General features: G+C 40.9%; 1 protein-coding gene across 7 annotated transcripts in view; it reads right to left on the bottom strand.

The window, feature by feature from the left end:
• Window positions 1–21,132, bottom strand: part of FBXW8 (F-box and WD repeat domain containing 8) — a 120,825-nt gene that overhangs the window by 86,698 nt on the left and 12,995 nt on the right. For 5 of the 7 annotated variants that reach the window (XR_010114954.1, XR_010114955.1, XM_063614563.1 and 2 more), the window contains exon 2: window positions 16,811–16,915. The exons of the other annotated variants lie outside the window; for them this stretch is intronic. Coding sequence is in view for 3 of the 5 variants with exons in the window: in XM_063614563.1 (XP_063470633.1) it covers window positions 16,811–16,915 (105 nt within the window). In the remaining 2 variants the exon portion in view is untranslated. The remainder of the gene's footprint in view (window positions 1–16,810; window positions 16,916–21,132) is intronic. 7 annotated transcript variants of the gene reach the window in all.

Raw genomic sequence — 21,132 nt, 5'->3', positions numbered from 1 at the left:
GCTCAATGAGTTGAGACCACCCTAATGAACAGTGTGAGACCCCGTCTCTACAAAAAAAAAAAAAAAAAAAAAAATTAGCCAGATGTGATGGTGTGTGCCTGTAGTCCCAGATACTTGTGAGACTGAGGCAGGAGGATGCTTCAGTCCAGGAGCTCAAGGCTGCAGTGAGCTATTATTGTACCACTGCACTCCAGACTAGGTGACATAGTGAAATCTCATCTCTAAAAAACAAAAACAACAAAGCAAAACAAAAAAAAAAGAATAAAATGAACAGAGCCTCAGAGGCCTGTGGGATATGACCCAAGGGTACCAACATACATCAAATGAAGTTATCTCAGAGCAGAGTTTTTGGTGTACTACTGGAATTAGGTGGGTATTAATCCAAACTAGATTATTTTAAACTAAGATGTTCACTGTAATCCCTAGGCAACAACTAAGAAAATAACTCAAAAAACAGAGTAAAGAAATTAAAATGGCACACTAGACAATATCTATTTAACACAAAAGAAGGCAGTAATGAAGGGACAGAGGTATAAAAAAGACATAAGTCACACAGAAAGAGGCTAAAACTTACAAAGTAAAATTAGTGGGAATCTAAGAACTCAGTTTATCTTGGTCTCAAAATTTGACTATTTCAAGCAAACTATACCAAAAATAATCATTACAATACCTTATTCAACCAAAAGCATATCAAAGCAATACTGACCAACCTAACACTGATGATACATTAAAGTTTTGGCCTCCTTAATTATGCTTCTGCTATATATGTGTGCACGCAAGCTCCATGTGTGATAAGCAGTCACATCACCTCAGTCACTTTCCCTACAGGCACGGACACCTCGCATGGAATTCACAGCATCCGAAGTTAGATCACATGGCATAAATAAGTGACAACGCTGTCATTTTTCTGAATCTAAGTGTCACACTCTAATGCTGAGAGTGTCACGCTGTCTCAGTCTCCAGTGGTTTAGAACCTGAAGAATCAAGAGGGGCCTTGGAGATCAACTAGGTGTATCTTCTCATTGCAAGAAGGTACCCCACTGCATCCCTGGCCAATGGGGCCCAGGCAATCCTGCAATGCTTCCAGTGGAGAGCTGACCTTCCGCATCAGTCTGATCTACCAACAGGCAGTCTGAATATTAGAAAGGGCTTCCTTCCACTGTCTAGAAAACTCATTCTACCTATGGCCCTGATTTTGCCCTTTTGAAGATATCTATTTGCTCTTCCATCTGACAGTCCCTCAAATAGCTGAAGACAGCGATCATATTTCCCCTTAGTCATTTCTTCATTGCTCTAAATATTATCCATTTCCTTCCACTATTTTTCATATAGTTTCCATTCTGACACTCTCTCAATGCACCCTAAAACATTTGTACATCTAAAGTGTCCCTCTTCAAATGTGGTACTCAGGACTCAATAACACCTCAAATATGGGCTGTGCAGTGCCATGCACAGGATCTTAACAGACACGGTTTTCTGCTTTACTTGTAGCCATCAACATGGCTACTCAACTAATGGTCCACTAAAGCTTCTGCAGTCTAATTTATTAAATATTTAAGGGAAATGAAAAGGTATAAAGAATATTACAAACACCCATGAACTCGCCACCCTGCAGACAAAAGAAAAGATTGCTAATCAGCTTAAAACTCGTGAGTATCTCTCGCCATTCACATTCTCTTCCCCGCAACAGTAAGCTCAATCTGGTCCTCATGATTCTTCAGGGTTTTTTTTTAAAACACAAACTAGAAGGAAAAAAAAAAAAAAAAAGCCCACCATCCTTCCACCACACTATTTTTTATACCTAAATTCTTAACTTTGTAAACTTTCGATCCATTTTAATCCCCACCTCAATGTCTACCCCACCCCCCAGCATTTTAGCCTCCCCCAGATAATCTCTGAATCCCAATTCTGTCATCCATTGCATTAGCCTCCCATCCATAAGTCATCTGCAAAATATGGTCTGTGGGCCTTTGAGTCTTAATTTAAAAAAAAAAAAAAAAAGATAACCAGGATGGTACTAAAGATAGGGCTCTAGCTCTGTGGCAAACCACTGGAGCCCACCCCCCAGGCTGACATGGATCCATTAAGCAGCCCACCATGGGCATGGCCACAGCATCAGTTACAAATCCACTTAACCACAATGTCATCCCACACTTCTCCATCTTAGCCTTAAGGGCTCAGGAAAACAAACTCTCATCTGATCACAAGCGGTCAGGCAATAAAGAACGGGATAACAACTCAGCAATGCTGGAGCTCCAGTTTGACTAGACAGAACACCATGGTTTTATTTTTGGCAGGTCTGGTCCACAGCTGAGCCTACCCATGACACCCAGATGCTGTCTGTCGATCTGTCTGTGCCAGTGTCTGAGCACTGGGCAATCATGAAGCACAGACAGGGATAGACCAATGTCAGCTGTGAGCGAGCCAGGCCACAACCTGAGTAGTCCCAGAGCAGAGTATGTCCCCTAACCGAGCCCTGGAATTCAGGGTTAAATAAGGTGTAAGATAAAGGTAACATACAGAGACCTTTACAGGTTCTCAAAGGCAGAATGTGCTCAGGAAACACAGGGCAGCTTTACTCTGATCCTGGGCATACATATGCCTTTTTTGTAGAAACCATAACATTTTGTAAAAGTCATGAAATGTAACTACTGAAGAAAAAAGACTCAGAGTAATTAAGAGATCATATAAATGTAGTCATTCTTTAATTACATGGACCAAAAGCATATTCAGTAGCACAACACCTCCAGGTGTTAATAAGTTCCTTAGAAAAGGATTCCATGGTCAAATGAGCTCAGGAAACACTGCTTTAAACAAAACTAAGCAGAATTCCTCGCTGCAGAACTTGGCGCTTTGAATAGCAGTGGCGTGTGTTGCACATCTCTAAGAAGGGGATACATGTTGAGTATCCCTTATCCAAAATGCTTAAAACCAGGAGTATTTTGGATCTCAGATGTTTGCATTATTCTGACTGAGTCTCCCAAATCCCCAAATCCAAAATCCAAAATGCTCCAATGAGCACTGAAAAAGTTTCTAATTCTGGAGCATTTGAGATTTGGGATTTTTGGATTTGGGAAGTTCAACCTGTATAAGAAGCCGCATTTCCTAAACTCATTTGGTTTCCTGACTTCTTTTTGCAAGGAGTATCTCAAAAGCCCAGTGCTCTGCAGAAGTCACTTTAGAGAACACTGATTTGGGTTACCAGTCAATCAGTTAAGATATGTTTTGGGCACTAACCATGTACTGGGCACTCAGGCCCGCAGTTCTCATCTACTTCCCACCCAAGCTATGAAACCAAAACCTTTGGCATGTGAGAGAGATCCCATGGGCACATCCAGACTGGGCCTACTTCTCCATGGCTGAGGAAGCTATAGGGAAATGCTGGGGTCCCTGCCTTTACACCCAGGTTAGATCACAAGACAGGCCTCAAATAGGGGAAGCAATCTTTTTAATTCTGTGTTCAAAAATGAGCTACAAGCTGCATTTTGTTGGATGGAGCCTCTGAATCATCCACACTTTAGGAAAATCCAAAGGCAGCGCTCAATGACTACAAACTAGAAAATCTCAAACTAAACATTCTGTATGAGTTTTCACGAGAACTGTGCAAATCTCAGCCACTTTAAAATGGAAACTTTTCAATGAGACTTTCAGGAAGTCTCAAATATGTCAGACCTTAAAGACGCTGGAAGCTGAAAGCAGCTTTTTATAACAGTTTCAAGGAAAATGCCAAATCATTTTAAATAACACAACCTGAAATTTGTACAACGGGGTTACAGGATGAAAAACTGAAACCAAAAAAAAAATTTTTTTTTATTATACTTTAGGTTTTAGGGTACATGTGCACAATGTGCAGGTTTGTTACATATGTATCCATGTGCCATGTTGATTTGCTGCACCCATTAACTCGTCATTTAGCATTAGGTATATGTCCTAATGCTGTCCCTCCCCGCTCCCCCCACCCCACAACAGTCCCCGGAGTGTGATGTTCCCCTTCCTGTGTCCATGAGTTCTCATTGTTCAATTCCCACCTATGAGTGAGAACATGCGGTGTTTGGTTTTTTGTCCTTGCGATAGTTTACTGAGAATGATGGTTTCCAGTTTCATCCATGTCCCTACAAAGGACATGAAGTCATCATTTTTTATGGCTGCATAGTATTCCATGGTGTGGAATATGTGCCACATTTTCTTAATCCAGTCTAGCGTTGTTGGACATTTGGGTTGGTTCCAACTCTTTGCTATTGTGAATAGTGCCGCAATAAACATACGTGTGCATGTGTCTTTACAGCAGCATGATTTATAGTCCTTTGGGTATATACCCAGTAATGGGATGGCTGGGTCAAATGGTATTTCTAGTTCTAGATCCCTGAGGAATCGCCACACTGACTTCCACAATGGTTGAACTAGTTTACAGTCCCACCAACAGTGTAAAAGTGTTCCTATTTCTCCACATCCTCTCCAGCACCTGTTGTTTCCTGATTTTTTTAATGATGGCCATTCTAACTGGTGTGAGATGGTATCTCACTGTGGTTTTGATTTGCATTTCTCTGATGGCCAGTGATGATGAGCATTTCTTCATGTGTTTTTTGGCTGCATAAATGTCTTCTTTTGAGAAGTGTTTGTTCATGTCCTTTGCCCACTTTTTGATGGGGTTGTTTTTTTCTTGTAAATTTGTTTGAGTTCATTGTAGATTCTCGATATTAGCCCTTTGTCAGATGAGTAGGTTGCAAAAATTTTCTCCCATTCTGTAGGTTGCCTGTTCACTCTGATGGTAGTTTCTTTTGCTGTGCAGAAGCTCTTTAGTTTAATTAGATCCCATTTGTCAATTTTGGCTTTCGTTGCCATTGCTTTTGGTGTTTTAGACATGAAGTCCTTGCCCACGCCTATGTCCTGAATGGTATTGCCTAGGTTTTCTTGTAGGATTTTAATGGTTTTAGGTCTAACATTTAAGTCTTTAATCCATCTTGAATTAATTTTTGTGTAAGGTGTAAGGAAGGGATCCAGTTTCAGCTTTCTACATATGGCTAGCCAGTTTTCCCAGCACCATTTATTAAATAGGGAATCCTTTCCCCACTTCTTGTTTTTGTCAGGTTTGTCAAAGATCAGATAGTTGTAGATATGCAGCATCATTTCTGAGGGCTCTGTTCTGTTCCATTGATCTATGTCTCTGTTGTGGTACCAGTACCATGCTGTTTTGGTTACTGTAGCCTTGTAGTATAGTTTGAAGTCAGGTAGCATGATGCCTCCAGCTTTGTTCTTTTGGCTTAGGATTGACTTGGCGATGCGGGCTCTTTTTTGGTTCCATATGAACTTTAAAGTAGTTTTTTCCAATTCTGTGAAGAAAGTCATTGGTAGCTTGATGGGGATGGCATTGAATCTATAAATTACCTTGGGCAGTATGGCCATTTTCACGATATTGATTCTTCCAACCCATGAGCATGGAATGTTCTTCCATTTGTTTGTATCCTCTTTTATTTCATTGAGCAGTGGTTTGTAGTTCTCCTTGAAGAGGTCCTTCACATCCCTTGTAAGTTGGATTCCTAGGTATTTTATTCTCTTTGAAGCAATTGTGAATGGGAGTTCACTCATGATTTGGCTCTCTGTTTGTCTGTGATTGGTGTACAAGAATGCTTGTGATTTTTGTACATTGATTTTGTATCCTGAGACTTTGCTGAAGTTGCTAATCAGCTTAAGGAGATTTTGGGCTGAGATGATGGGGTTTTCTAGATATACAACCATGTCATCTGCAAACAGGGACAATTTGACTTCCTCTTTTCCTAATTGAATACCCTTTATTTCCTTCTCCTGCCTGATTGCTCTGGCCAGAACTTCCAGCACTATGTTGAATAAGAGTGGTGAGAGAGGGCATCCCTGTCTTGTGCCAGTTTTCAGAGGGAATGCTTCCAGTTTTTGCCCATTCAGTATGATATTGGCTGTGGGTTTGTCATAGATAGCTCTTAGTATTTTGAGATACGTCCCATCAATACCTAATTTATTGAGAGTTTTTAGCATGAAGGGTTGTTGAATTTTGTCAAAGGCCTTTTCTGCATCTATTGAGATAATCATGTGGTTTTTGTCTTTGGTTCTGTTTATATGCTGGATTACATTTATTGATTTGCGTATGTTGAACCAGCCTTGCATCCCAGGGATGAAGCCCACTTGATCACGGTGGATAAGCTTTTTGATGTGTTGCTGGATTCGGTTTGCCAGTATTTTATTGAGGATTTTTGCATCAATGTTCATCAAGGATATTGGTCTGAAATTCTCTTTTTTGGTTATGTCTCTGCCAGGCTTTGGTATCAGGACGATGCTGGCTTCATAATATGTGTCAGGGAGGATTCCCTCTTTTTCTATCGATTGGAATAGTTTCAGAAGGAATGGTACCAGTTCCTCCTTGTACCTCTGGTAGAATTCGGCTGTGAATCCATCAGGTCCTGGACTCTTTTTGGTTGGTAAGCTATTGATTATTGCCACAATTTCAGAACTTGTTATTGAGACCAAAAAATTGATGTTGTGGCGCATCATTCACATCACTAACCCCGGGTCACAGTGCTTATTCCGTAGAAAATAACATTCAAGCTAAAGTTTAAGTCCTGGATAACAAATAAAAAATCTCTTTGAGGGACTTAAAAAAAGGCAGAGGTGAGAATTGCTTCCAAAACGGGATCAGGATTGTATCCACAATTAGGTATTAAAAACAGAAATGTGTCAACAATTTCTTTAGCAAACTATAAAAGGAGGGTGCTTTTCTTTCTTCTTTTAAAGGAGAACAAAAATGACAGGTTTTAAAAATGTCTTTTAATTCTGAAGGAAAAAAAATCAACAAGAAAAAGACCTAGTTAAACTTTCACAAGCAAATGTTAAAGGGTCCCACCAAAAGGAAATCTTGTTAATTGTTTTGATTCCTTAAGTTTTATGAAATCTAGCAAGTTTACAAGCCTGAATTTTCCAGAGGCCTAATGGTCTTTAATACACCAGAGTTGGAATGGCCTTGCTCAGTAAAGCCCCACTGAGTGAGCCTCAGCTGCAAGGACTTGCTAATAAAAGTGTCTCCGGCATTTTGCTTTATAGCACCACTGTGAATTGCAGCATTTAAAAAAAAAAAAGCTGCTGGCTCAAAAATGAGCTTTATTAGCTCTGCCTGGATTAGGGTTACCACTGAGGCTCACAGAGGGGAAGTCTCATTGTTCCCTTCACAGGTTCACACACCAAGTCTACTGTGGGAGGACACATCACATAGAGACAGCTCTCTATGCACTCACTCTCTCAGTTTCCTCTCTCTCCACTTGCTCCTGAGCCACTAGCTTTTGCCCCCAACACACCACTGACCCTGGTCAAGGTCACCAGTGACCTTCAACTTGCAAAACCCAATGATCATTTCTCAGTCCTCCTCTTACTTGATGAACAGCAGCGCTTAACACCTGTGATCACTTTCTCCTCCTAGAAAACATTTATCCCATGGTCCCAGGGAACGACACATCTGGGTTTTCTTCCTGCCTAGCAGGGAACTCCTTCCCGGTCCTCTGTCTGGCCCTGCTCATGTCCACGGCCTCTAATCCTTGTGGAACACCAGGGCTCCATCCCTGAACCCCTCCTCTATTTACATTCACTTCCTTAATGTTCTCATTTGTCTCCTGGCCTTAAATACCATCAATGTGGCTGACAGCTTCCAAATTTCCATCTTCGGCCCAGAGCTCAACGAAGAGCTCATCCTCAGCCTCACAACCAATGAGGATCTTCCCCCATACCCACACATGCTCCTTCCATGGTCTGCTACTTGTCGGTAAATGGTGAACTCATTCCTCCAGTTGCTCAAGGCAAACACCATGGAGTCTTTGTTGACTCTCTTCCTTCTGTCCCCACATCCAGCCCATCCACAATCCTGACTGTGTCCACTTCTACTGGTGCCATCCTGGCCCAAGCACCACATCCTCTTCTCTGGGTTACTTCAGTGGCCTCCTAACTGGTCTCCCTGCTGCTGTCCTTGTCCCCCAACAACCGATTCTCCACACGGCAGCCCAAATGGTCCCTTTTTAAACACAGGGCAGCCCTTGTCACCCCTCTGCTCAAAGCACTCCAAAGGCTTCCCATCTCATTCACAACAAAACTTCGAGTTCTTTTAATGGATTAAACACAAGCTTATCACATACTGAGTCCTCTCCTCCTCTTACCCTTCTGCTCACTACACCCCCATATCAGTTTCCTATGGCTGTGCTAACAAACTACTACAAACTTAGCTGCTTCAAACAATACAGATTTATTCGCTTATAGTTCTGGAAACCAGAAGTGTAAAAGCAAGGTGTGGGCAGGGCTGCATTCCTTCCGGGGGCTTCAGAAAGAAAACAGTTTTCTTACCTTTTCCAGCTTCAAGCTACCTACATTCCTTGGCTTGTGGCCCCTTCCTCCACCTTCAAGGCCAGCAACACAGCATCTCCTCTCCTCCCTGACGTCCTGCCTCCCTCTTACAAGGAGACTTATAATGCACTGGACCCACCTGTATAATCCAAGATAATCACCCCATCTCTAGATCCTTAACCTAATCACATCTGCAAAGGGCCTTTTATCATGAAAGGTAATATACTCGTGGGATTCAGGGATTAGGATGTGAGCATATTTGGGAGGGCCGTTATTCGGCGTACGACAACCACCCACTTGGACCTTCCTGCTGTTCCTCAAACACAAGAGGTGCACTCTGCCTCAGATGAGCTTCAGCTGCGCCTGCCTCAAGTCCTTCGCCCTTGCTATTCCACTCTGCCAGAGATCTGCACAGTGTCCTTCACCCCTCCTTCAGGTCTTTGCTCAAAGCTCACCTTCTCTGCAAAGTCTTCCCTGGCCACTCAAAAATGCAATCCCCGTATCACCTCTACCGTGTTGTTCTTCTCCATAGCACTCACTGCCAACTGATAACTCTATTTAATCATGTCTTTATTGTATACAATGGAAGCTCTCTGAGAAGCAGGTTTTTTATGTTTTATTCTCAGCTGTCTTCACTATATAGAACAGTACCTCGCACATACATAGTCAGCCCTATATAAATAACTAAATAAAAGAGTAAGTCCAACTTTTTTTAAAAAATTAGCATTGCTTTTATTCTCAAAGGTCATAGACACAGCTCAGCTCCTGGCATGCGCTGCCCTCCATAGGCTCTTTCTTATTCACATGTATTATTTTGCTTTATGCTTTTTTTTCTAGTAAACTTTTTAATTGTGGAAAAGTTCAAACACACAAGAGTAAAGTGAACAATATAAAGAACTCCAAAGTACCCACCACTTAGCTCAATGTTCATTTGCCATTCTTGTTTCATCTAGCTCCCAATCTGTTTTTTTAGAGTGATTTTGCCTTTCCCTAAATTTGTGCTTAAAGGGGGCAGCCACAACAATCACATGAATTAAAAGGAACTCCTGAGGGCACTTGGGTCTTGAGCATACAAGGAACCTTCCACATAACTTCCTGATAGAGAAGTCTGATGGCAAGGGTGAAAGTAAAGAACTAAGGGAACCCTGCCAGCAACTACAGGTCTGCAGAATCACTTCTGCCAGGAAAATCAATTCAGCCTCACTTGGCTATGGATTCCTGACTTACAGAGACTTCATTAAGATTATAGATCTTTAGCTATAAGCGCCTGGATTTTAGTTTCTCCTACATGGACATAAAATCACATTTTCCTTGAAACTTGAAATACCATAATCTAATATACTGGTCTTTAGTTCTAGAATTACTTATTTGTTTTGCTGTCACCTACTTCTTGCTCACCAATATTGTCATAAACTTCAAGTTTTTAACCTCTGCATCTTCCCTCTTTTTCTTTATTGCTTTGTTTATGCATGTTTTTCTATCTTTTACTTGAAAAACATGACATCATTACTTATGCAGCTAAATTTCTAAAATTACACATTAGGAAATACAAAGAACTAAAATATACATTAAAAAACTGAAAATTATGGAGTTGGAGAACAGATCAGTGGTTGCCAGGGGTTAGAGATGGAGCTGGGGGTGAAGGGGTCAGGGGAAGGATTTGAGGCCAGTGTGGCTGTCAAAGACTGTGAAAGAGTAGCACAAGAGATTCTCGTGAAGAATGTTCTACATGTTGACTGCGGTGGTGGTCACACAAATCTACATCCATGTAAAGTTCCATATATTCACAAATAAGTGCATGTAAAACTAGGGACATCAATAAGATTTGTGAATTGTGCCAATGTCAGGTCCTGGTTTGCTACTGTTCTGTAGTTATGCGGGATATTACCAATGGAGGAAACTGGGGGAAGGGTATACAGGAACTCTGTACTATTTTTTGCAACTTCCTATGAATTTATAATAATTTTTAAAGTTTAAAAAATGAATATTGGTAAATATCTAAAAGCCATCACTCCTCAGAATTATTCACGTTGTAATATAATGGCAGACTTACTTTTCTCCTAAAAACCAATTTGTAATTTTGAAACCAACAACTGTGTCATTGTTATCCACTAAAAAATAGTCTCCTTTAAATACCAGGAATCCCGTGGGCACAAAAAAAGATGAACATAAAATTATAAATAGCAAGATTATAAACCTGTTCAATGACCTGTCCAACAAGTAACTTTGCTTACTAAAAGCTACACTGTTTTCAAGGTGTTTCAGCACGAAACACTCCCACAGAGAGATTAAGTCCCTCGAGGGACAACTATTGAAAGGAAGGAGCTGGAGACCTCAGCATCAAAAGTACACAAGGATCACAAACTAATGTAGCGGGACTTCAGTTTTCAAAACATAAAGCCTCAAAAGCAAAAAAAGAGGAGGGGATATGGAAAGGAGGCAAAGTCAAAGTAAAATCAGTCTCCGGCATGGTTTGTGGGATAATTAAATCTCAAAGGCCTCCCAGTAACAGAGTTTCTTACTGTTAGTCAGTTACTAATTTGGCATAAAGATCTAAGCAAACAGGTTTTCTCCAAGGGCATACATTTAGTTCATGGTGCCAATTCCACATAACTGGCCCAATTTCACTAAAATCCCAAGGCACCTAGATTAAAAGAGAGATGGAGAGAGAGAAAAAAAGCAAGCCCCTCTAAAATAAAATCATAAAGCAGCAGGACATTCCACAGAAGGATTTCCTCCCTGTTTCAAAATAAACACACCCCAAGAAACAAATGAAAATACTACTTATTTTTATTACTTTGTGGTTTTAATTTTAATGATTGATGAAACAAAGCCAATTCTACAAACTACTGGCCATCTATTGTCATTCTCATGTAAGAGCTCCATAAAAATCCTGACTTCACAGATCACAGCCAACTTAGTCACTGTACGCTAACGGGGTTCTGTTTAAGAATATTTTCTATTCTTATATATGTGCTCTAAAAACTGGGTTAACAACAAAAAAGCCAAATCCAACTGGCCATAGAAGGAAGATTCTGGTGGACAATTGGACTACTGTGTTGCAAATTAAACTGTTCACACCTGCAGAATAATCTCACCAGCATAACCAATCTACCCTGTAATGCAGCCCCATTGTACCAAAAGGGGATCTCTTCTTCCACTAGATTCTATCTTTCTCTGATAAACTCTTTGGATGAGAAAACCAGCAGCAGATGTGAAAGCCACATGGCTCTCTACAAAGCAGGAGAGCAAAAAGCAATGTTAAAAGAAATGATTTCTTAAACAGCAGCTCGCTATCAAGAATGAAGATTTTATCATCTAATGCTGACTTTGTGTAAAGCAGCTAGCTATTAGACCCTGTTCCAAGACTTCAGCTAACAGCATCAGGCTGAAATCCAGGAATTGGCCTCATTTAGCTACACTCTTGTTTTCAACTCTTGGGAGCAGGGCCAATGTGTAAAGTTAGAATATAACAAATCAAATTTCCAAGGGGAAAGAAAACAATATAGGTACTCATGCTTAATGCAACTGATAGGCTCTGAGCACAGTTTACACTTCAGCACATTTTTTAAGTGAATTTTATCCTTTAAATAATTTCCATCATTTCCTAACGACACACACTCTGCGTCAAAAAATATCTGCCAATGCCCCCACTTAAGCAATACTGCAACAACAAGAATATTGAAAATTCTTTCAAATTCATATTCAAGTAGAAAAACAATTAAGCAAAACACTTCACAAAGAAAGATTACAATGGCTGGGCACAGTGGCTCACACCTGTAATCCCAGCACTTTGGGAGGCCAAGGCAGATGGATCATGAGGTCAAGAGATGGAGACCATCCTGGCCAACATGGTGAAACCCCGTCTCTACTAAAAATACAAAAATTAGCTGGGAGTGGTGGCGAGTCTGTAGTCCCAGCTACTTGGGAGGCTAAGGCAGGAGAATCGCTTGAATCTGGGAGGCAGAGGTTGCAGTGAGCCGAGATCGTGCCACTGCACTCCAGCCTGGTGATAGCGCGACTCCATCAAAGAAAAAGAAAGAGTGGAACACCATAAACTGTCTAAATGGTCCTGTATCATGTGTGATTTCACTGAACTGCCATGGAGGTAGCAAGCTGTAGAGTCTAATTTGGCTACAGTTTTCACCACTCTCAAACCGCCTTCATATGCTGAACTTCATAGTCTTGGTGGTGCTTTGAATTTTATGTACAGTTTTCCTACCAGTGAATTTTGCAAACCCTTTCTCTTGAAGCTGTAAACACCTGTGTAAAATGCATTATAGAATCCAGGGATGAAAATGCTAACCACTAAACAAACTAATTTTTTGGCAGTTATGGAGAATGGATACTCCAGTGTCTCCTAGAGAATACAGTTGTCCATCAAAGGCCAAATGGTTAGCAATCATACACCCATTTAACTTATGAAAAATCAACAGAAATCTATAAATGTAATACAATGCATTAACAGAATGAAGGAGAAAAACGATGTGATCATCTCAGGTGCAGAAAAAGCATCTGACAAAATTCAAGATCCTTTCATGATAAAAACTCTTAATAAATGAGGTATAGAAGAAATGTACTTTAACACAATAAAGGCCACATGTGACAAAACCAAAGCTAAAGTCATACTTAGTAAAACGTTGAAAGCTTTTCTTCAGGAATAAGACAAGGATGCACACGCTCACCACTTCCATTCAACATAGTACTAGAAGTCTTAGTCACAGCAATTAGGCAACAGAAAGAAATAAAAGGCATCCAAGCAGAAAGGAAGTTAATCTGTTCCTGTTTACAGACAATATAAACATAAACATAGGAAACCCTAAATACTCCACCAAGAAACTAATAAACAAATACGGTGATGTTGCAGGGTACAAAATCAATATACAAAAATCACTAGAGTTTCTATACACTAACAACAAGCTATCTGTAAAAGAAATCAAGAAAATAATCCCATTCACAATAGCCACACCAAAAATAAATAATTAGGAACAAATTCAACCAAGGAAGCTAAAGAGCAGTATGCTGAAAACTATAAAACACTAAGGAAAAAACGGAAGATACAAATAAATAGAAAGATATTCCATGTTCATGGATTGGAAGAATACTATCAGAATGTCTATACTACTCAAAGTGAGTGAAATGCAATCTTTATAAAAATTCCAAAGACATTTTTCACAGATACCGAAAAAGATAAAATCTGCATAAAAACACAAAACATTGCAAATAGCCAAAGCAATCCTGAGCAAAAAGAACAATGCTGGAGGCATCACAATACCTCATTTCAAAATATACTACAAAGCTATAGCAATGTACACAGCATGGCACTGGCATAAAAACAGATACATAGACCAGTAGAACAGAATTGAGAACCCAGAAATAAGCCTGTGCATTTACAGTCAATTGATTTTCAATGAAGGCACTAACAACACACAATGGGGAAAAAAGTCTCCAATAAATGCTGTTGTGAAAACTGGATATCCACATACAGAAGAATGAAATTAGATCCCATCTCACACTATTATAAAGAAGTTAACTCTTACTTGAAGCCAGGAGTTCGAGACTAGCCTGGGCAACAAAGCAAGACACTGTCCTTACAAAAAATTTAGAAGTTGGCTGGGCATGTTGGCGTGAGCCTATAGTCCCAGCTATTCAGGAGGTTGAGGTGGGAGAATCACGTGAGCCCAAGTTTGAGGCTACAGTGAGCTACGATTGCACCACTGCATGCCAGCCTGGGCAACAGAGTGAGGCTCTGTCTCAATAAAAAGAGTAAAAATAAATTCAAAATGGATTAAAATCTTAAACATAAGACTTGAAACTGTTAAACTATGAGAAAGAAACGTAAGGGAAAAACTCCATGACATTGGTATAGGTAATGATTTTTTGGATATGACCCCAAAAGAACAGGCAACAGAAACAGACAAATGGGATTATATCAAACTAAAAAGCTTTTTCATAGCAAAGGAAACAATCAACAGAGTACAGAGACAACCTACAAAAGAGAAAAAATATTTCCAAACCATATATCTCACAAGCAGTTAATATCCAAAATATTATATAAGGAACTCAAACAACTCAATAGCAAGAAGACAAAAAACCCAATTTAAAAATGAACAAAGGACCTGAATAGACATTTCTCAAAAGAAGGCATACAAATGGCTAATAGGTATATTTAAAAATGCTCAACTGTACTAATCATCAGAGAAACGCAAATTAAAACTACACCTGTTAGAATGGCTATTACCAAAAAGACAAAACAAGTGCTGGCAAAGACACGGAGAGAAGGGAACCCTTGCACACTGTTAGTGGGAATGGAAATTAGCACAGCCATTAAGGAAACAGAGGTTCCTTAGAATATTAAAAATAGAACTACCATATGATTCAGCAATTCTGGTTGCTGGGTATACATCCAAAGGAAGTGAAATCAGTTTGTCAAAGTGATCTCTGTACTGCCAGGCTTACTGCAACATTACTCACAACAGCCAAGATACAGAATGAACAGATAAATGATAGATAGTGTGGTACGTATACACAATAAAATACTATTCAGTCTTTAGAAAAAAAAGAAGGAAATCATGTCATTTACAACAATATGGTGGATGAACCTAGAGGGCATCATGTTAAGTGAAATAAGCCAGCCATAGAAAGACAAATATTGCATGACCTCACTTAAATATAGAATCTAAAAAAGTTGAGCTCATAGAAGTAGAGAGTAGAATGGTGGTTACCAGTGGCTGGCGGGGCAGGATGGGACACTGGAAAGATGTCAAAGGATACAAAATTTCAGTTAGATGGCAGAAATAAGTTCAGAGCTCTACTGAACAACATAGTGACTTTAGTTAATGATGTATACTTGAAAATCACTAAGAGAATAGATTTTAAGTGTTCTCACCACAGAAAATTAGTATGTGAGGTAATACATGTTAGTTACCTCAACTGAGCCATTCCACAATGCATAGATTTTTCAAAACTCATATTATACCTGATAAATATATATAACTTTATTTGTCCATTTAAAAAAATTAAATGAAATTTTTAAAAAAGAAAAATCAGGCCAGGCGCAGTGGCTCATGCCTGTAATCCCAGCACTTTGGGAGGCTGAGGTGGGTGGATTACTTGAGGTCAGGAGTTCAAGACCAGCCTGGCCAACATGACAAAATCCTGTCTCTACTAAAAATACAAAAATTAGCTGCGTGTGGTGGCATGAGCCTGTAATCCCAGCTACGCGGGTGGCTGAGGCAAGAGAATAGCTTGAACCCAGGAGGCGGAGGTTCCAGGAAGCCGAGATCGCGCCACTGCACTCCAGCCTTGGTGACAGAGCAAGACTCTGTCTCAAAAAAAGAAAAGAAAAATCAATCACACACTCTTGGCCAAAAAGACAAGAACAAGAGAACAATTTTAATGGCATAAACCTTTGCCTCTCTCAAAGTGTGGCCAAAGCCACACTGGCATCCCCTGCTTAGAAAGTAGACCATCAGTGGGGCCGGGCGCGGTGGCTCATGCCTGTAATCCCAGCACTTTGAGTGGCCAAGGCAGGCAGATCACCTGAGATCAGGAGTTTGAGACCAGCCTGGCCAGTGAAACCCCATCTCTAATAAAAATACAAAAATTAGCTGGGCATGGCAGCACGTGCCTGTAGTCCCAGCTACTCGGGAGGCTGAGGCAGGAGAACTGCTTGGGCCTGGGAGGCAGAGGTTGAAGTGAGCCAAGATCGTCCCACTGCACTCCAGCCTAGGCGACAGAGCAAAACTCCATCTCAAAAAAAAAAAAAGAAAGTAGACTGTCAGGCCCCACCGCAGACTTCCTGAATCTGAATCTGCATTTTATCAAGATTCCCCCATGATTCCTAAACACAATGCAGTTTGGCCTAAATGATATCTCCCACCATTCCACTCCACAGGCATATGCCCCAGAGTAAGCGTGAGACGGGTGACATTGATCTGTAATTCCCTTGGTGGGTCTCAGTTCTCACCCGCCTTCCACCTCACTGAGTGAGATCCTAAAGTTTAAAGGGTAATTTGGACTATACACCTAAAACATGACCTCACCTAAAACATGTTCTGTCCTCGGGCTGACCCCTCAGCTACCAACCTAACAACAGGCTCGATTTAACCAAGGGCTCACATCTTTGCATTAAAAACTGTGAGTGCATTAACAGCACAGACAAGCTCAATAAAGGCTTAGCACCAAGTTGTCGGGCACCAGCACACTGCCACAGATCAGCCATTAACTCAGACTGCAGGGAGAAAAGAGCTCTTTGGTCACAGAAAGATACACACCGAGTAGTGATGTGGAACGTAATCCTTTAAGGTCAAGGTGGCTTTCCTTCAAGTAAACTTGCCATCCAATTCATTAATTCTGCAAAGTTTGTATCTGTGAGTAAATTTCTATTACCCAGGAGAGTCCTATACTTTAATCACACATTTAGGGAAATCTTGAATATCTGTTGGTGACACCTTACCTGTGCACATCTTCCTAGTTCTTTCCTGTCCAGATACTGAAATATATTGATTGCCAATTCGTAAGGCAGTTGGATATCAAAGAAAGGCACATCATTCATTTCATTCTGAGGGGAAAAAAAAAGAAAGGAGTTTATAATTCTTAGATATGAAAATAACTCAAATTTACAGGCCCTTTAAATGACCAGAGATATTCTTAGGTGGTAACCAGATAGATGAGGCTGTTTACCAGGAGGGAGGCATCCGTACTGTTTCACCAGGCAGTCATGGAACTATTTCAGAATCTGCCGGCCATCCTCCATTCTCTGACCCCCACACGCCTCCACTCCTTATATTCACTTAGGAAACCCATATGACCATTTCCCATGGTGCTTCACAAAGCAGCACGGGTGCTATCTTCCAGCCTGGTGTATGGCACAGGAATCACTGTCAAGGTCTGTGGAAAGCCTCCTGACCTCTAAGGAAAGGTGAGCAGCAGGCGGCCAAGAAACTGAGCCTTGAAATCAGGGAGGCCACCCCTCCTCCCAGGACAACTGCCACTACTCCCAACTAGGAAGGGAGTGAGCACACACAGCTAGAGAAAAGCTGCTTTAGGTCACTAAGGGGTTTTCACTGGGAAAAAAAATAGGGCTATAAACATGAGCAAAAAGTAAACAAGCGGACACTGCTCTTGATAGAGATGAACGCCACCTCTCCTTGGCCACTGGAGAAGTGCAAGGTTTCCTAACGCTCTCAGGGGCTTACACTGGTTAAACTGAGCGGGCCAGTGCAAACAAAGCAGTTCTTCTTCGGTGTCATTTATTAATGCAGAGAAATCAGAGCTCGCCTGCCTTTGGATAAGCAATTAGAGATGAGGTAACGGGCTTTATTTGAGAGATAAGGCTGTCATGACGATCCTGGTAGCACAAAGAAATATGAGTGTGAAACAGAAAAAAAGCCAAGTGTATGTATGTATCCCTCTGCCTGTTCCCAATCCACCTGCCAAAGCTCACTTTGGTATGTGCTTCTGCAAAGCTAGGAAAAGCTGCACTGTGTCCCCACGGCACTCACTTAATAAAACCCATTTTTAATAAGCTTTGGCTGACATCAGTGACTTATTGCTTACAAGCCAATTGTTAATTCACCACTCAAATACAGCCGTCTTACGTATTGCAAGCCTGCTGTCTCAAAACAAAAAGAAATCACCTCAGTGTTTTTTAAGGGAGTCCATGCACTGATTTAGACCCTCCCGAGACTTAGGGTAAAGATTTTTCTGGAATGAAGTTTCTGTTCATCTAGGAGTCTCGGGGCTAAAAGACAGCCCAGAGCATAAAAAGGAAGTGCGGTATTTAACTGCAAAAACAGTGCAAAGGATGAAGGCCAAAAGGGATCTCTCGAGGAAAAAAAGAGTAAGAGCTGACAGCTCTCTGTGGGCAAAGAGAAGGAACAGAATGTTAAATCAAGAGAGAAAGTTTGGCCATACAGAAAAAAACAGGAAAACAAATCTGCAAGTGTAATTAGAAGGCTCAGGGGTGCTTGCCTAAAAAAATAATGGAAAGTCATTGGTTTAATGTCAGGCTCCGTCCCCTCCCACAACTAATTGGCTTCACTCATCAAGAAAAAGAGGCATCACTTTCTCTCTCAGCCCAGATACAACTTGAGACTCCTCAGATCAACACTGGAGGGAGTCACTGCTTGCCAAGGAAAGCCACACTCATGATGAAACTTTCATTTGCAATCGTGGTCTTCCTCCTTTCTTTTTTGGATTATTTTGACATTGTGGAGAGGCCTACTTTACCTGCTCTGTAAAGAAACAAGAGAAAAATGTTCCTTACCCTCCTACAACTAGAACAAAGGCAAGGAAAAGCCTGCGTTCGTTGAAACTGAAGTCTCATTTAGCCTTTCACTGTTAGAGACTTGCCAGGCATTGCTTTCTTCAATTGGTCCCATTTAAGACTCACTAGGAACTGGTTTCTGGACTTGACACTATTCTGATGAGGCAAAGGACATCATCATCTTTGTTTTTAGCTGTTCTAGTGCAGAAAAGTCACACCTCTGGTAACAGGAGCCTTCCGTCTTTTGCCTACTCAGTTGGCCTAGCCTCTATCCTCATCATGGAAGACAATGCCTGTATCTTGGCATCACCCTAGCCCTGCCACCAGTATCCTTGATCCCAACCACCATAATCTCTGGGATGCAACCCAGCATGGAGGTTCACAGCAAAGATTCAAACTGATACACCTGTTCGGTCACCTTACCAACAAGCCACCAGGCTAAGTGCATCTGTGCTTTCTCATCTGTAAAAGAGATATAACCACTCTATGAAATAGGTATGCTATTAAGAATAAAAATGAGACCCCATGCTGGTCTCACTGTTAATGCATGCATTATGATGGTTCTTGATAAGTTATAAGTTCTGAAGGGCAGTCACTGTTTCAAAGCATTGAATTGTAATTTTGTAAACGACATTACACAGCCAAACTTAAAAAAAAAAAAGTCACTGTGCTCTCAGAATTATGATCTAAACTCCAAAAGAGATCAAGTCCCAGACTTTCATGTAGATGACCTTCCATGTTGCTAACCACTGGAAAATGGCAGGGAAAAAAAAGAAACCAATACATTAACGGAAGGTCCACATCTTAAGAAATATGTAGACTCCCCCAAGGTGAGGAGACCAAATGCTCAAGTTTCATGCTGCACACTTAGAGTAATTCTGGCAAGACATTCTATCAATGGTCCTTGCCATAGATACTGCAGTGGGTCACTCAGATCCTGCTTCCGGTCCCACTCATTCCCCTAGACGAAAATGCTGCCTGCTGTTGACTCACAACTGAGTCCCTTCCTAGGCAATGCCTTTGGCCAAACAAGCTGCCTCACCCAGGTTGCATCCCCTCCCACCCCTCTAAGGCAGCCTGTATCCAATGACTAGTCCATGGCTGGGTACAAAGGCCTGGCCCCCTTGCTCAGTTCAGGACTTCTCTGAAAGGAAACCCCACTAAACCACCTACATGCAAATCTCCATTTCAGAATCTATTTTTTGAAAAGTTCAATTTTTTTTTTTAAACAAAAGCGATAGACATGACCCACGATAGTCCTGTGTTCAATATATTCCCAAGGGTTCTTAAGCACACCTCCAGAGACATTAGTCTAGGTAAGCTACTTCCTCTCCCCTACTTGAGAAGGATACTAGAATGCAGGTAAATGAGTGACATCACTCCACCAGCCAACCAACAAACCAGAGTAAATTCAAGGTTTAGTAACTAATTCATCAACTTCAGTTTGTTATTATTGGAAATATCATTTGAGAAACACCTTACAAGAGACAAAGTTGCGAGCATATTTGGCCCTGTGGTTGAAAACACACCTCTCTTATTAGTGTGCATGATTTGACAAGGATATGAAGCCACATCCTGGACAAAAGCTGTGGTCTAGTAACCACATAAATCCTACTACTGTCAGGCAGCAGAATGTCTTAGGCACTCTGATTGAGTACTTCCTACAGTTCATAAATGTAGGGTAAAAATACTACTTGCTACTAGTGTGCAGAGAAATACCTTGTTATCTAAAACACACTATCGGACAGAGGTTGGTTAACGGATATAAAAGTGCAGCTAGACAGGAGGAATGAGTTCTGGTTCTCTGTGGCACTACAGGTTGACTATAATTCACAACAATTTATTGTATATTTTCAAATAGCTAGAAGAGCAGATTTTGAATGTTTACAACACAAATAATAAATGTTTTAGGTGATGGATACATTAATTACCCTGATTTGGTCAATATACATTGTATACATATATCACACTGTGCCCCATAAATATGTACAATTATAATATGTCCACTAAAAATAAATAAATAAATAAAAGATGCTATCAGTCTTCCACCTAGACTACTGTGAAGCACATAGCCATCCAAAAAGTTATGGGCCACATTAACCCAACTCTACACTGACTGAAAAACATGAAAATGGACAACCTGGCATTTCAGAAACAAAGATATTCCAAGAAGAATGAAAAGGAATTAAAGACATTGGAACTATTAAAATAGAGAAATGTGGTCAAACTATAAAAACATCAACATGGCTACAATATTTAGAGAAAGTGATTTTGGGCCGGGCGCAGTGGCTCATGCCTGTAATCCCAGCACTTTGGGAGGCCGAGGCAGGCGGATCACAAGGTCAGGAGATGGAGACCACCCTGGCTAACATGGTGAAACCCCGTCCCTACTAAAAATATATTAAAAAATTAGCCGGGTGTGGTGGCGGGCGCCTGTAGTCCCAGTTACTCAGGAGGCTGAAGTAGAAGAATGACGTGAACTTGGGAGGCAGAGCTTGCAGTGAGCTGAG

Source organism: Symphalangus syndactylus, chromosome 13 (assembly GCF_028878055.3).
Source record: "Symphalangus syndactylus isolate Jambi chromosome 13, NHGRI_mSymSyn1-v2.1_pri, whole genome shotgun sequence".
Taxonomy (NCBI): domain Eukaryota; kingdom Metazoa; phylum Chordata; class Mammalia; order Primates; family Hylobatidae; genus Symphalangus; species Symphalangus syndactylus.
The sequence above is the reverse complement of the archived record's forward strand: the minus strand, read 5'-3'. Positions and strand labels throughout refer to the sequence as shown.